The 17,497-nt window shown below is 40.2% G+C and overlaps 1 protein-coding gene across 2 annotated transcripts in view; it reads left to right on the plus strand.

Moving 5' to 3' along the window:
- The window catches only part of HMGA2 (high mobility group AT-hook 2), a 129,078-nt gene extending 114,781 nt beyond the window's left edge, over nucleotides 1-14,297 (plus strand). For both annotated transcript variants that reach the window (XM_083400153.1, XM_083400154.1), the window contains one exon: nucleotides 10,940-14,297. In XM_083400153.1, coding sequence (XP_083256279.1) covers nucleotides 10,940-10,950 — 11 coding nt within the window. In that variant the 3' untranslated portion in view covers nucleotides 10,951-14,297. The remainder of the gene's footprint in view (nucleotides 1-10,939) is intronic.
- Nucleotides 14,298-17,497: the final 3,200 nt, after the last annotated feature.

The following is a 17,497-nucleotide window of genomic DNA, read 5'->3' on the forward strand; positions in this document are numbered from 1 at the left end:
ATTGGCCTGAAACCTATTCTTTCCTCCTTAGAAGTGAGTCCCACGAGGTCCAGTAGGACTTAGTCCCAAGTAAAGAAGCATAGGGCTGCGGTCTTAACCTGTTCCCAGGTGAAAGTATTAAATCTCAAGGCAAGGAAGCAGAGAGAAGGGAGCAGGCCATGTTCCTGCCACAAGCAGCCTTCTTCTAACATTTCCAACATGTTCTTCCTGTTTCATTTTCTCTCCTTTTATGGGAGAGAGTAAACTGAAAGGTGGACACCCAAGCTTGTATTATAAATATATTTTGGAAATGCATAGAAAATTGGACAATAATTCCGCAAAGGAGATCAGCTTGAAGGGGGAAGCTTGGGATATCTATTATCTGTCTTTCTCAATATGTACTTTGAGCCTCAGAAGAACTAGCAGCCCTTTTATTTGGGAAGCTGGAATATGCCTGAGAAGGCTGTACAGCCTAAGAAGGATGAGATTCCTGCCACAGTTCAGTCTCATGCCTCTATTCCTTACTACTCCCTTTTATTTTACATGACCGAAATCATCTATAAAAACAAATAGTTCAGGCTCAAAATTAACAAGAACATGAGCTCATGCAGGCTTCCTAATCTGAGCTGTCTAAGGAAATAATGATAAAATATAAACATAGGGACTACATGGAAGTTCATGGAGGATAATGTAAATCTTATACTACATTCAGAGGAATCGCTTCCTTTTCCATCTGTTTCCTTCAAAATAGCCTTGCAGATGGTTTTTCCAGACAGCTTTCTGGATTAAGGTAGAAATCTCCCCACAATGGGATTTGGAAATATTAAGCCCAAGCCTTGTAGTACCAAAGTGTTTAGTTGTAGTTTGGACCAGCAGCCTTGGTTACTCTAGGCCAGACGTGAGAAACATTTTTCAGTCCCAGAGGCATGTTCCCTTGTGAGGCGCTCTCAGAGGGCTGCATGCCATTGCTGGGTGGAACCAAAGGCAAAGAGCGGGCAGAGGAAGGGATGTATCTCACCTTTGTATAGACAATAATAGGCTACATTCAAGCCATGCAAAAATCCTAGGTTTCTGTTTGTGCGCACACTATAAACACGAGGGATCATCACAGTTCTGGGATACATTTCAGCCGGGCAAAAGCACTTGAGGAGTGTTCAGAGCAGGGCCAGACCAAAGCATTTTGGCACCTGAGGCAAACCACAGAATCACACCCCCTACTCAGTTTATACCAGCAGTGGTTTGGAATAATTTTTGCTTACAACACCAGACTTCTAAACTATTTTTTCCAATGAATCCGGGGACACTTTTCAGCTTCAGTCAAATTCAGTGGATTTTGTCAGGGGATTGATTTGTAAATCCAGGGACTGTCCCTGGGAAACGGGGACGTCTGATAACCTTATTCTAAACACAACTCCAATACAGACCACTCTGTAACTCTCCCCTACAATGCAGCACCCAAAAATCCAGTTGTAGTGTTTCGTGCCCTCTGCAACAAGAGGTTACCTGCTTTGAGCGTTCCAATTCTGATACCAAAGATCATTGTGTGAGCTCTGTGTTGCCCCCACCCTGCCTTCCCAATGCACACACAGTAACACACTGTTGCAGTTTCCAGTTGTATTATTTTTATTTATTAATGATCATGCATGTGAAATACTTTATTTTGTCAGAAGTTGAAAGGTATGCTTTTGTGTATGGGACATTTTGTTGTATACTGGTTTGAACTTCTAGATCTGTGTGTTTTCAAAGATGTCCCGTTTAGTTATTTAGTTATTATTGTTTTAAGAAAATTAAGCCCCTATCTCTATTTTCATCTTGAATAATACCACCAGTTTTCTTTAGAATATTGTGCAAAACACAGAAGAGTCTAAGGTAGTGTCTCCTCCGCCTTTTTACTGTAGTTCTATAAATGTCATTATCTTCCAGCTTTCAAACACACTGCAGGGCAAATCCATTCACTAAATCTTACTTTAGGGACAGATGCTTTCTAGCTTAGAGCCATGAAGACACTATGTAAAATTCAACGGTATCTTCAGACAGTTAAAGAACCCAGAGGATTTTCCATTTTGCAGCTGGAGAATGCAAGAGCAGGTTACACTGTGAAATGATATTCTCTCCGTATTGATGCGGACTCTTAAATCATAAGATATGTGTATGTCCACATGATAGCTGTGAAATGATTTATAACTACAGAGAGAACTCCTGCAGTGAACTTGTTTTAGAAAAGGTTACCAGATCTACATGCAAGCCACCAGTTAAGTTTAAACATATCTTGCAGAAAAGTTAGGTATGCTATGTTTAAAGACAGAATGTTTATTGTGCCCTTTCAGCTACTGCCGTTTGATAGGCTTGTTTGAGGATTAAAGGATATATAAATTTAACAACAACACAAAATTGGTATTTCTAGTAAAATCTGTTGTACTTTTTTGCTTAAATTGCTAAATAAGTAATAGAGGAAAAACAAGCCAGTTTCCTAATTTGCAAGCAGTTTGCAACAGCTGTATCCTTGGCCAGAGTGTCATATGGGTGATTATATTGTAAAATAATACAAAGGAAATAGTTATTTTTAGGGACGCATCATGAAGATTATCAAAGTGAACCTTTTTTTTAAAAAAAAAAAGGACATACTTTATTTTTATCACTTCTGAAGCATAAAAACAATATGCGTGTAAATCTGTCATTTGACCAATTATGTGAAAGGGGGTTTCAAAAACAAAGGTTTTTATAATGGTGATATTGCAAGATAAAGCACACATAGCCATACAGTTGCCCCCTAAATCTCCTCCCCTTTTTCTGAAGGCTCTAAAGCCACCTGTCAGTACCCCAACTGCTGTGGACTTCAGAGATACAAACTCACACATACTTATTAACTCTTTTTACTCATCTCCTATAATTCCTTTCCCTTTCTCATTTCATAGCTAATCTCCTGGCCTACTTAAATTCTTCAAGGCTGAGGCCTGGTCTGTGGGAATCTTGCCTAACAGCAGCAAGTGTCTATACCAGGCTTCCTCAGCCTCGGCCCTCCAGATGTTTTTGGCCTACAACTCCCATGATCCCTAGCTAGCAGGACCAGTGATCAGGGATGATGGGAATTGTAGCCTCAAAACATCTGGAGGGCCAAGGTTGAGGAAGCCTGGTCTATAATCAGTAGCCATGATTAGCCAGAAACTGTTGCCTAGCAATAACTGGATAAGCATATATTTACTTACATTGCTTGGAAAATGCATCTCAACAACAACACCACAAATATTTTAAGCAATGCATGTGAAAAAGCACATACTAAATATTACCCCTGACCTAAGACAAACAACCTGTTCCCCCAAACACACAAGAGGAATCTTTCCAGAAAAACCACCCCAACAAAGCCTAAGGCAGAAAAACTCACAATACCTGTCAATATGCCAGAGTCTCTCATCAAATATTTAACTTATTCAAAGAAAGCCATAGCTTATTCTTTCTACACTAAATTGACATGCGCTCTCCTCACAACTTCCTCTCCTACACTCCCTCTCTTACACTTAAGTTTCAGGTCAATGAGTGGAGCCATTTTCAATCTATATCCCTTAAAACCTACTGCTACCATTTCTCATTATAAAGGCGGAATACAGTTCAGCTGACTCTCCTTAGCGTAGGGCCACAACTGTGCCCTCTACAAAGATCAGGCCAGAGACATTTTCTGTGTTTTAGACCAATTGTTATTTAATCTTACAAGGAAACTAGGTTGTTCTTGTGATACAATAAATCCCTGTCTTTCCATCGAAATAATGTGCAATTAAGTCACATCATGAAAGCAAAAATCCACAGTAATAATTCCGGCAAAGTCAAGCAGTAGACAAAGAAAATAATCAGGCAAACACTGACTGAAGCTCACTTAAACCATGTAGTGACATACAGCGCACCCTGCTTAGTGAGGCTTTCTGTAGGATATGTGCCGTCTCAGACGTTGCCATCAGCTGTGCCTTATTTGAACCCTTTTGAGCTATATCACAAGCCCCAGTCCTATTTCTCTGATAAAAAAAATTCTGAGCATTCCTCAAGGAATTTATAGTCGTACTTGCTGAACTCTTCGTTCATGTAATCAAAGGGGAGGTCAAGGGAAAACCAGGAAAATTTGCGCTCTCTCTCTCTCTCTCTCTCTCTCTCTCTCTCTCTCTCTGTATCCAATTCAGACATTGCGCCCACTGAAGAATGTGCTTGTTAAACCCCTTGTATAGCTGGGACTTCATTTTTCTTTGTGAAGTGGGCTGCGATGTATATGGCTGTGAGCTGTTCAGTGCTTGGAACCCTCCTTGACTGGCGCTCATAAAAATGTCACTATGCACTTCCACTTTGAAAGGCTCTTTTATCTTACCTTCCTGAAGCCCCCTTTCCAAAGGGTAAGCACGCTTGACCAGGAAGCAGCAGCTTGGCCTTCCCACATAGCTAGGTCTTAATGAGGTGTGCACAGCTCTTGGCTTTCGACTTTCAATCTCTTTCGTGTAACTTCAAAGCTGCTGTTTTCACATTTGACGAGAGGCCTACAGCTAATGTTTTGGCTGGTATACATGTCTCTTTGCTCTCTCGCATACGCAACGCAGCAGAGTTGATCGTAGCCATGTGTACAGCGGTACCTCGGTTTACAAACTTAATCCGTTCCTGAAGTCCGTTCTTAAAGCAAATCCATTCTTAAACCGAGGCGCACTTTCCCTAATGAGGCCTCCCACCGCCGGTGCCCTTCCACCTTTCGGATTTCGTTCATAGAACGAGGTAGAGTTTGCAAATCGGAACACTACTTCCTATTTTGCAGAGTTCATAAAATGAATAGTTTTATGATAGGACTGTTCGTAAACTGAGGTACCACTGTACTTGGAAGTTCAACATTCTTACTCTTGTTGAATTGTATATAGGATTGTACATAGGATGAGAACAGAAATTGTGCTCCGGCGGTGCGGCGCCAGCAGGAGGCCTCATTAGCTAAAGTGGTGCTTCAGGTTAAGAACAGTTTCAGGTTAAGAACGGACCTCCGGAACGAATTAAGTACTTAACCTGAGGTACCACTGTACTGCCCATTCCTAGTTCCCTCTAGCCAGGAAGACATATATCCTGTTTAGAGGAACAGAAGAATCTGCTTCCTACCAAGTTAAGCCTCTGGTCCATCTGGCAACAGGCAGTATCCCTTTAGGGTCTCTGGCACATTTCTACCTAGAAATGTTTCTGTTCACTTCCTGCTTTAGGCCAGTCACCTATTCCCAGCATAGCCCACCTGTGAAGATACTGGAGGAAGTATAAAGTAGCTGCAAAAAGGGACTTTGTTCTTGTGCCACAGGCATCAGATTTTAGTTCCTGAACCACATTTTTTCTGTGCACCCCCTCAATTAGTACAGCTAACTCCCAGATAGTTTGCACAGGGAATGTATTCCAAAGATGAGTTATCTTAGGTCTATAGCCACTTGTCCTGGGAAACTCCTGATTATTTTTTTTTAAAAAAAATGTTTTTACACGTAAAAGAGTATGGAAAAGCATAGAGTCAATCACTATTCCCCCGCCTCAAAAAAATAACTGCTCCCACTTTCTGCCTCAACAGCAAAACCATTGAAATAACTAACAGGATGTTGTAGAATAAATTCCTTTACATTTTTAATGTTGTAGAATAATTTTTATTTTATTAATAAGAATTTGTCTTACCAATATTGTTGTATTTTATACCACTCATTTATAAAATAACTTTTAAACATAGTGGGCCAACTATATTTAAGTAAGTTCTGCTTGATTTGCATTGACGCTGAGTCCCTGACCATGAATCTTTCTGCCTCTTAAAAGATATCCAAGGCTGTAAGACTGTACCCGCTTACCTTGGAGTAAGCCCTATTAAACATAAAATATGTACTTCTGGGTAGAAGTACATATTATGTAGTAGCATCTGATCTCAGATTAACCTATATGTAAACAAATTGGACTTTGCTGTCCAAGAAACAAGAGGGGCAAACTACAGAGATTCTAAAGACTAGAAAAATGGAGAGAAACAGGAAATAAAAGTGCATGAAAGGGGAGGGGGAAACAGCAGCTCTTAGGAACCCAGGGATTCCTATATCCTGGTATCCAAGCAACTCACTTGTCAGTCACAGCTCTGACTTCAATCATTGGTTAAAATCATGGAAATGTGGGTGCAGCCTGGCTGGCTCATCCCACAGAATCACTGAAACACTGCCTGCTCATTTTGCTTAGCAGCTTTCCTTCTAGGAGGACTAGGGTTTGTTTTGTTTTGTTTGTAAAGAAAGCTCAGTCTGGGGATTGTATCCAGTACTAGTTCTACACAAAGTAAAACATTGAAATTAATGGCCATGACTAACTAAAGTCCATTAATTTTGGATACATCTGGCATGGGCTCAGGTGCAGTTGCTTCAACGGCATCACTATAATCTGGCCATGATGACAGGTCCATTTCAGTGGATGAAACAGCCACTGAGAATGTTTTCTAAGCAAATCTTTGTATAGTTCAGAAAACCCTGGGAGTCAGAGGTATCGGTATGAAATTTATTTGCCTTTTATGTTGCTATTGATGTTGCAGTAGGCAGATGCTTGTCACTGAAGTAAGTGGATCATGTCTCCTGTTTGAAGAGGCACCATGTAAATATTTTCATACCCACCTACAATCACACTGCTTTGCTGAGGAATACAGATAAATTATTCCCAGATACACAGCACCTCTTGGAGCACGTAGGACCCAAGGCAGAAGAGTTATCTGCAGATGCCAGTTTCCACACATGGATTGCCCATGCTGGATTTGAAATTGTACACATTCTGTAGCATCAAATAAAATCTAGGGTCATCGTTTACAGCAAAACAGTTTCTAGGATCTTTGTGGAAAAGCAGCTACAGTTATGATCTCAATGAGCTGTGAATTATTGACGTTTCCCACCTGGCTGTTTCACATATCTTTTCATGCTTGTGCAACACAGAGGTCTTTTGCTTAGATGCAGCACCAGTAATGAGGTGCCAGTACTCTCATCCAGTGTTCGAAACTCCCATTATTCTAGGTGCATTTTGCGATGGGGAACTTCATTAGTGTGAGCAGTTTCTGAGCTCTGGGCACAGTACCGAGCCTAAAATTTCAGATTAAAACTGCAGAGTGAAAGGAGAGGAGGACCTTTTTCTGCTTTCCTCACTTCCAGCTACTCTCTGAAGACTGGAGAAGGGGGGTGGGCAGGGAAAGGACTAGACCATGTGAAAAATGAACATATTTTAGGCGCAGTTCATTCATCTTCAGCTATGTATTCTTGTTATAAAAAAGTGTGCCTAGTTCTTGCATCCATAACCTAGGTTGAAGGTGCCCTTTTAGCTCCTAGCTTTCATATCTCAGTTTCTAACACTGCTCATATCTTGTTACAAGTGTCATGGGGGTAGGGACAAAATGGCTGCCATGAGCAGCAAAAAAAGGATGGCGATGGTACTCCGTACCAGTGAGTATCATCACAAAAAAAACCACTGTTTAGATGAATGGAGTCACCGAGTCTTTTAATGGCCCAGTGACTTTTAGCACTGTCACAACAGATCAGAGGATGAAGCCTGAAATTCCCAGTGCTCAAACTAGGATAGACGACAGACAACACTGTGATCTTACTCCCAGAAATGGCACAGCAGATCCCTGCCATCCATTGCAGCATTTTACGTACTGCACACAAGGTGCAGTAAGGGCCAGCAACAACCACAACTGGGACCCCTCAAGCCTCCTTAGAATGGCAGATAAATGTCTGTTTCGTATGTTTCCTTTATTTAGAGGTGTTTAATAGCAAATGAGCCATACCTGGGTGACTTCCCTCTGTCATTTGGCAAGCAAAGGATGCCAATTTTTATTTACAATGCCAGAAACCACTGTAAACACCTCAGCTGCTAAAGCAGGGGCGGAATCATACAATAGAGCTGCCTGGCAACTTCCTTTGTGAAGACTACAAGGGATGCATCATAGTAACTTGCTTTAAGATATGAATAGTGTTAGGTGGGATTATGGGCAAGGCCAAACAAGGGGCACACTCTCTCTCGCCATTTTGGACAAGTCATTGTCTTTCAGCCTGAACTATAAAACAGGGTTGATGCGAGAGAGAGAAAACGTGACAAGGAAATATTTGTAACGTGTCTCCACCATTCTGCACAGGTTGGGAAAGGAGTTTTGACAGTAAATAATTACTAGCAGGGGCTGTGTAAAGTTTACCTCAGCAGCAGCAGCAGCTTACGTATGGTTGTGCAGTGGCTGGATTGTGATAACTGGAACTGAATTTGTGTGATGTGTTACTGCCTTTTTGTGATTTAACTATTACAGTGGTGCCTCAGGTTACAGACACTTCAGCTTATGTGTTTTCGGGTTGCGCGCCGCGCCAAACCAGGAAGTACCAGAATGGGTTACTTCCGGGTTTTGGCATTTGTGCACGTGTAGAAGCGCTAAATCACACTTTGCACAGAAGCTCTGAATCGTGCAGACGCGGCGCTGCGGGTTGCGAACATGCCTCCCGCACAGATCACGTTCGCAACCCGAGGTTCCACTGTAATTGAAAAGATAAGGTCAGGGGTTAGCCGAAACTTGGCTTTCGTCTGCCCGTGGCTTTGATCACGCTACATCTTTCTTTGTGCTTCGTTCTCCAGAGACTATCTCAGGGTCATGGCCTGTTTCCTAGTCAAGAGGTATAAACCTACTGGCTTAAATATTTGAGGCCCACAGTTTTAGGGGGGGGCTCTTTCCCCCCCCCCCCCTTCATGCTTTCCCCATTTCCCACATAACCCAGAGCAGACTAAACAAAACCAGTGTGAAATCTCATGGCTTGATGCTGCTATGGTTATATTTTTTAAGCTGTCATCCATTCATTTGTACTTGTGTTTATTCCCTGGATTTACAGCTTTTTCAAGCCTTTTTTGGGGTTGGATGTTTGAAACCTTTTGAGAGAGAGGGAGGGGAAAAAAGGATTGCAGTAAGCAGTGGCCTATGATTAAAGCCTCGCGTTGTTTCTTTCCCCCTGCATGCTGCTCTTGTGCAGTAGTGTCACACATGGTAGCATTTAGGATCCCCTTCACAGCTGAAGTGTTTCAAACACTAATGAATGGAAGTTTGGTCACATAATGCAGACAAGCTGTAAGGCATGCTTTGCTGAATGGTGTGCGGCAGTGGCCTGGGAAAGGAAGAGAGTTATAAATTGTGTCAGTTAGCCACCCAGACAAAATGAAGCCATGTGGAAAATCAAATCTATTAAAGTATGAAGACTGTTATAAGCTGGTCATTCTTAAAAGGTCTCAGTTTGCTGTACGGGTAAATGTTTACCTATTCGCCCTAGATCTTTTTCACATGCTGTCTCACAAGATGATGTGCAGCATTTGATAAAAATCAACTTCTCGCTCACAGGCCCCCTTTTATCAGCAATGTTTATTGTCTCCAGTTTACCACCCATATCCTGAAAGGTACTGCTGCACATTAATTGAATAAGGAGTGTAAAAAGGATGGCGAAGTACAGCAGGGTCAGGAGATGGCCCCTACATATTTTAAGACCAAAGGGAAGGGGAGGACTCCGAGGGCTGCTGAGAGAGAAAGAGAAAGAAAGCAAAATGAAGCTGTGTCGGGTTTTTGTTGTGTGTGGTTAACGCAGATTTTAGACATTGACTTTCAAAACACTGTTGTCTTTAACACTCATTTTAGGCTTCAGATGGAGTGCCATAGTGGCACTTGGTTTAACAAAATCTCAATAATGGCTGAGTGGGACTATTGTGGTATAGTGTATAGTGTGATAGGTTAGGATGTGGGAGGCCAAAGTTCAATTCCGCACTCAGCTGTAAAGCGTGTTGGGTGGCCTTGCTCAGGTTTCCATTTCGAAGCCTAACCTGCTTCTCAGGATTGTTGGCTGGGTGGATAAATGAGATAAGCAACTATAAAGTACGGTTGTGCACTAAAAAGTCCTGGAGACAGGACGGATAACAAAAGAACCATTCACATTAGATTCACAGCCTTTAGAAGAAGCGCTTGCCTTCTCCCCCATCTGAAAGCTGGAATAGTTTGCATTTCTTGCCATCTGTTTTCCTCCATGCAGTTGTTTAAAGGCACATTCAATGCCTCCAATCACAGACAAAGTACCATACAAAGGTATGTCTCCCTGGCACACTTTGGTGTGATTCCCACAGTTGCAGTATTACTTGTAGTATTTGCCACAATTAAAAAAAAAAAATCTCTACAGGGTATACCAATAGTTTCGCATGGAATGTGGCTGTTGTTTTATAAACAGTGTATATTTATTCACTGAAAGGTACTTTTAGGGTCCTTTTTAGCCCCAAACCATCACAAGGTGGCTTCCGACATATAAAAATACAATGTACACCATCAAAACATCTAAAATGCGAGCACAAATAACTGTAAGGACATTTGTAGTACACCACAGCAACGAAAGAACAATAAGAACAGCACTCAACCCAATATAATATTAAAATCAGGTCAAATAATTGAATCCCATTCAGCATCAATTCAGACAACAGAACTATGATATATATCAGGGGTCAGCAAACTTTTTCAGCAGGGGGGCAGTCCACTGTCCCTCAGACCTTGTGGGGGGCCGGACTATATTTTTGGGGGGCAGGGAATGAACAAATTCCTATGCCCCACAAATAACCCAGAGATGCATTTTAAATAAAAGGACACATTCTACTCATGTAAAAACACGCTGATTCCCGGACCGTCTGCGGGCCGGACTGAGAAGGCGATTGGGCTGCATCCGGCCCCCGGGCCTTAGTTTGCCTACCCATGATATATATTCTAGAATGGAAAGAAACTTGGAATTAGTAGATATTTGGTGCCTGTTTGAAGACCTGCAGAGATTAAGCCATTTGCACCTTGTTTGGAATTGAATTCCACCAATGGGTCTCCTGCTGAGAATGCCCCCATGTAAATGGACTCTGTTGACTAGTTTTGAACCTAGAAGCATCACTAATTCGCCATTTTGGTTGCACATTTCAGGAACAGACTGAAGAGACATCCTCACAAGAATCTGCAGAAGATGATTAGAAGACCACACATTGCAATTTCTACCTCATCAGCAGTTGGGTCTTTTGAAGGGAGAAGACACTGCCGTGACCACTTGCTTCTGTTGCCACAACCTTTCCACTTTGGCCTGAGGGGGGACGGGGAGGGGGGAAAATCACATAACCTTAAAAAGGACTTATTAATCACCTTTGTTGTAATCCCTTCACTGCCCCGGTTTTAGTGAAACTGCTGTAACACAGGGGGACACAGATTAATGATGCAACATTTAATTACTGTTTTCTCTTTTATTTTGCTTTAACCTACTAATAGTTTGTTTGAGCTGCTAAGAAAGGGTGAATGGGTCAGTAAATCTCTGAACCGGGTTTTAAGTCATTCACTGCACTGCATATAAATAAGACTTTTGTAAAATATTAATTATAATGGGCATTCAAATAAGAAGGCCTTGGTGTCTGACACCAGTCCTTACAACACCTCTGACAACCCACTCCCCTAGCTTAGTAATTTCCCTGTTTAGAACACCAAAGATAAGGATTAGATACTACTCTTTTTTATAGCCTTGTTCTAGATTTGTGCTTGATTGATTTTTTTTTTTTTTTTTAACATTACTGGTATTTCAAGATACATTGATGGCTGATATTTTTTTCACTTAATTCAGCTGATATTCAGGAAAGAAAGCCACAAGAAAAAAGGTACTTTTACTTTGCGAAAGGGAAACCCCCCCCCCGACAAAGATACATTGTATATTCACTAATACACATATATCTGCAGAAATAGTACTAAACAGAACTCAACAGCACACCTCTGTGGGAACACATTGACGTCTCTTCAGGTAGACTATGCTTTCTGGGAAGCCTCTGTTGCTTACAGGCGGTTGACAGCAGACCCTCTCTCACAGCAGACATTTAACAGCTAAAATTTGAATTTAAAACAATACCTCAGAATTGTTCTGAATCATGGTCATAAACTGGAACCGAGGGCAAAGAGTCAAATTCTTCGTTTGACTTAACTCACTACTGTCGGTCCCATTCTATTGTCTCTAAACAAATGGATCTCTGTTCTTAAATCACACATCTCAATGCAAGAGCCAACACCGTGTACCTCAAGTGAGCTTGTTATTACTTTTCAGCAATATACCTTGACATAGGATGGTTTGCTGGGCAGCTTTAACCCAGTTACATGTCTCCACCTTTTTCACTCAAAGCAGCACTTTTTAGCCACAAATGCAATATTACCCCACTTTTCAATACTACCTCTGATACGTACCATTAACTCAACAGTCATATAAACATTTGCTGCTATAATCATGCAATGCAGATTATTATTATTGGGTAGGTAAACATTAATTTCTGCATTTCCCCCTTATTTCTACTTTTGTCACCTAATTTCAGCCAAGGAGACAATACTTTTAGTGTTTTTCAGCATAACCATGTAATTTTCCCCCTTTTTATGCCTTTACTCTGCTAAATTTCTATGTAATGTACCATTAACTTGAATATATTTTTGTACCGAATTGCTCATAAGGTTTGTAAGGATAATTTTCTTCGATAACACTACATGACAGGAAAAAAATAATAATTAACCGCAATGTTTAAATATTACTGTCCAAGTTTGTACCTCAAATAATTTTTTTTAAGGAAATGGACTAGTTGATTGACAAAGACCTACCTCCAGACTATAAATGGAATGAACTTGTTGTTTCTTTCAGCATTAGTTTTTGGGAAGATTGAAACATTTAGGACTGCAACAAATCCCTGATCAAAACTATTTTTTTGTAAATGAACTTTGTGGGAAATGAATGCATTAATTACTTTCCTATTAAAAACAACCCTTCAAAGAAACTTGAATCTTTGTAGGTGGGAGGCAACAAGCTCAGCTTTTTGCATAATGCAATCACGAATATGTGCGTGTGTTTTAAAAAACTAGTAGATTGTATGCGAATACTTTTCAAGTATTTTCCATGTATTTTTCACAAATGTGATTTTAAAAAAAATAATGTGTCAACCAGATTTATTTTAAATGCTTCTTATGTAGAGTTTGTTTAATACTTCTTTCTCTTTCGCCTTATCCCTTTCTACGTCTCTCACACAGCCGATATGTCTGCTTGTTAACATGGTTTTACTTTTGGGCCAGGGGTAGTTTCTCAGGAAGGCTTTCTTCAGTATGACTCAAGTACTTAGCCAAATGCAACTAAGGAAAACTACTTCCTGGCTGCCTCACCATAGAGAACATTAAGACACAAGCGCCTCACTAAGGAACAAGAGTACTTCTTGCTGTGGGTCACCAAGAATGGAATTAGCGGCAGGGTAGGGGTGGAATTGGCATCCTTGCGTTACCAAACTGCCTTATGGGCCCTAGTCATGTCTATTCAAGCTGTTGCCCGGGATCAAAAGCACAGTGACTGTGCATGGAGGCATTTTAGCCCCCTGAAAAGCCCTTCGCCTTTTCCAAAAAGATTGCAAGGTGCTCTGGAGCAGCACCCCATGAGGCACAGTGGGTTACTGTTTGAAGAAATTACCTAATTAATAGGGACACTGGGGCAGGACTTGATAACATGCTATATATTACCTCTGTCATGGAGTTTTCAGATGCACACAGGCCACACTCCAAAACTCTTGTAAGTGTCCAAGGTGCACGCATATACCATTCAGGAGGGGAGAATTTCTCTTCAGTTTTAGAGAGTGTTCTGAACACAAAAACGGGAAATCCCGTGGAGAAATGCATTTGAGAGACTCGTTGAAGGGAATTAGGTAGCCCTTGGCAGCGTGGTATATTCCCTGTTCTGGGGCATCTGGATTGGTGTAACAGCATGAGACGAAACAAATGCTATCAGTATATGTGGGTCAGATATCCAACTCCAAGGGACTTTACAGCTCTGATGAAATTAAATATTGTATTTTCTGTAATATTGTAGAACAATCAAAATACATTACTACCTCTCAGGGTCTTCAATACCTCATTTTTCAGACTGAAAAAAAAAACTGCTTGTGACCACTGAAACAGAAAGATCATCATAAAAATTTATATATATATAGTTTATTTTTGTGGGAGATAAATTTTATAGGACTGTTCTTTGCTGTCATTGGTCACAGCTAAATAAGACTGGACATTAACCTTTCTGCCGTTTCTGCAAGAGGGATGTGCTTGCAGAAGAAAAGTATCAAGATGTATAACTACAGTTTACTTTTTCCTTGCCTGTCTCCTAACTCTTCGCTTTGTTATTCATATAGAGTTTCTGACTACGACTGTACTTTGAATTGCTTGCTTGTTGAACATGTTCTTTTAATGGATTATCACCGTCTGTTCAGCACAATAAACATAATAGCCGCTGTAATCCCCATGTTGTTTGATTCCTAGCGTTTTGTCACAGATCCATGAAATAAGCAATAAAGTTTGGTCCCCGTGAACCAAGTTTGTAAAAAAAAGATAAAAGAATGCATGCCAGTTATCTTTGTTCAAGCAACATGGGTCATACATGAAAGATTCATATCAAAATATTCCCAGCCATACTATGGTGAGCTTTAAAAAGTATAACACACTTCTGTATATTTATTTACATCTCCAGCAACTTTGGATGTACAGCTGCTTTGACCCAGCACGCACAAACAAACAAGAGTTTTGATATCTCCACAGATCAGACCATGGTCTAGATTGCCCCTGCCGCCATGCATTTCATTGTATCATGGTAGCTACATGTTGAAGCGTGTTTTTGAAGGAGATGGTGGATAAATTGCACTGAATCTACTCTCATTCTCAAGGCATTACTTTATTGGAATTCTTTGCAAATGGAATTGCCACATAGGATCCACATTATATGGAGTACCGCGCTCTTATCTCACTTATTTAAGAACACTTTTCCTAAGGCACATGTACTGTATAATATTTCCCTATTACACTATTAGGTAGCACACATCTCTAATTGGGTGTAATCGCGTGGGAAGTGTTTGGTGTTTGGAAGCTCACTTTCCTTTTATTTTACACAAGCAAACACATGCACCATCCCACAAGCACAGTCATTTGTGCATAAAATGTGTGCCTTCCCTTCAACCCCCCCCCCCCCTGTTTTCCCTCAAAGACGAGCAGGGGAGGAAGTTAGAGGGAAAATGTTTCAAGTTGGTTCTGTAGGATCAAACCTAGTAACAGCACATTATTTGTTTACATGGACACATAACGGCACAAGACCCTGCAATGAATGAAAAAAACTAAAGTGAAAGATACCTGGAAAATTCCACAATAAAAGGGCAAATGTGAGCTGGGATTATTTCGTTTGCACTCTTCATCTCTTTGTTGGGGCCCCCGCCCTATAAATCCAGTATTCTTATAGTAACCTTTCATACATAAATGAAACATTAAATGTTTTAAGAGAAAGCTCCATTTATATTTATTGCATAAAGACTGCAGTGAGCCGGCAACCTCCAGCACAGATTAACATTTCATTGAAATCACTGGACTTTACTTCCAAGTAAATATGTTTCGTTTTAGGGTGTGTTAAAAATAAGGTCCTCAAGCAACTACTGAGTTGGGTGGGCTTAACTGAAGCCAGAAATTTTTTTCCCCTTAGAAAATAGGTGTAACACAAAGTAGTTGATATGAAGCCAATATTTTTCCTTAGCAGACACATAAAGTTATATGGTGCATCTCTTGTGTTCCAAAGGAAATATGTTTAAGAAAGACATATAGTAATTTTTCATTTTCTATGGAACACAGGAAGCATTCACAATATTCTTTCTATCTGCTTTCCATTAACAACTTCAGAGTTGTTTCCAGTCATTTTAGTAATTATCCTTGACCTGGAAAAACTGACCTTGAACACTCCATTTTCCTCATGCTAAAAAAGAAAAAAAGGAGGGGGATCTGCATACATCAATTTTACTCTTTCAATCCTCAAAGCTCTAAATTATGGATATGCTCAAGGTTCTATATACTCCTCAGGGATGTGCAATCCTGACAGTGTCTTGTCTTGAATAAACAAAGGCCATCAACGGCATTGCCAAACGCACAAATCATTTTGTTACTGCATACATAAAGGGACAGCAAAGAGGCTAAAGTGACAAGTCTTTTTTTGTTTTGTTAGAGATGGGTCCAACAAAAGGCTCATTTAGTTGTTGGAATTAAAAATGAACAAATCTGACAAAATGCGCCATAATCAAATATATATCAGGTAGCCCCAGAGATTCTTCAGTCTTTCATTGGAATGAAAGCATATATTCTTGTGATATATTCTCATTAGCCAAAGGGGCAATGAGGTGACGGAAAACAGATTTTGAAGAAGCAAATGTTCCCGGATATCTCAACCCATAGTATCTGACAGAAGCGTAGATACTGCAAGATCCACATTATAAATCCTGACCTCATCATTCAGACTTTATCAGTGAAGTTTCCATTCAGTGGGATCATAAGTGCGCATAGCTTGTGACATAACAAGCCCAACATAAAGCCCTTTCATAGATGCTTTAAGCATTTATAGTTTTCCATTAAAAGTATCATGTTTCCATACTTTGCAGTCATAAAAGAATAAATAATTTTCAAAGGCTTACTTGATAGCAGACTTCTTAATAGACCTTGGAAATATGTGGAAAATGTCCAACATAAAAGTAGCTAATTGACTGGTTACTGTGAAAGTCTTTTAAAGATCAGCTTCAAGGCAGTAAGCAGATACAATGCCCTCACACTGGAGTATTCAAAGTAATGCATTGCAATTTATCTTTTGGTTCTGACATTTTGATCACTTAGAATCACCTGCTAACAAAAACATTAAAGTGACATAGAAATGATTCTTCCGCTCAATTAGTCTGGAACAATCCCACAGAACACAAAATAAATCTTGAAAATGACAATGGCACAAAGATGATAGTACAAAGATTGCCATGTCTCTTACACTTGAAAGGGGAAGCACCAACTTTTAGATCAATGTAAACATTGTATTGATTTTAATTAGGAGCAAACAATATCCATGGTCACAAATAAGGAGAAACAAACCATCACATTCTCCATCTCCAGATAACTTAAATACAATTTTAATTTAGGAAAGATAGTTTATTGAGTACAATAAACTAAAACTTTCATCTTATTATATTGCTGAGAAGACACATAATCTTCTCAGACCCATATACGTTACAATGCGTGTCTCAGTTTTGAATCTTTCTAAAAGCTATCTTTCTCCCGCTTTGAAATCCTATCTCCCAAATGTGCCTTTGTTCAGAAGAGCTTCCTCTTCAAGAAGGTTTCCTAAATGTTATTAGTAATTAAGAGGAGGTTTTCAGTATATGAGTTTGCTAAAATAAAGCATAGCACTTTGAAAGACATCGCCATGGTGCTTAATTAAAGAAAAACTTGGGAAGGGCTGGTAAATAGTTTGACCAAGATCCTTTGTAACTTGAGAGACAAAAGCCCTACGGAGACACTGCTAGATAGTTCAGCTCTTTAGTGTTGCAAACTGTAGACACCACAGGATCATGTTTGCTTTAATTGCTAATAACATTATTTATTGTTTATTCACTTGATCTGATGCAACAACACAGGGAAGTTGTTTTG

Source organism: Podarcis tiliguerta (genome assembly GCF_965153285.1).
Source record: "Podarcis tiliguerta genome assembly, chromosome: 10".
Classification (NCBI taxonomy): Eukaryota; Metazoa; Chordata; class Lepidosauria; order Squamata; family Lacertidae; genus Podarcis; species Podarcis tiliguerta.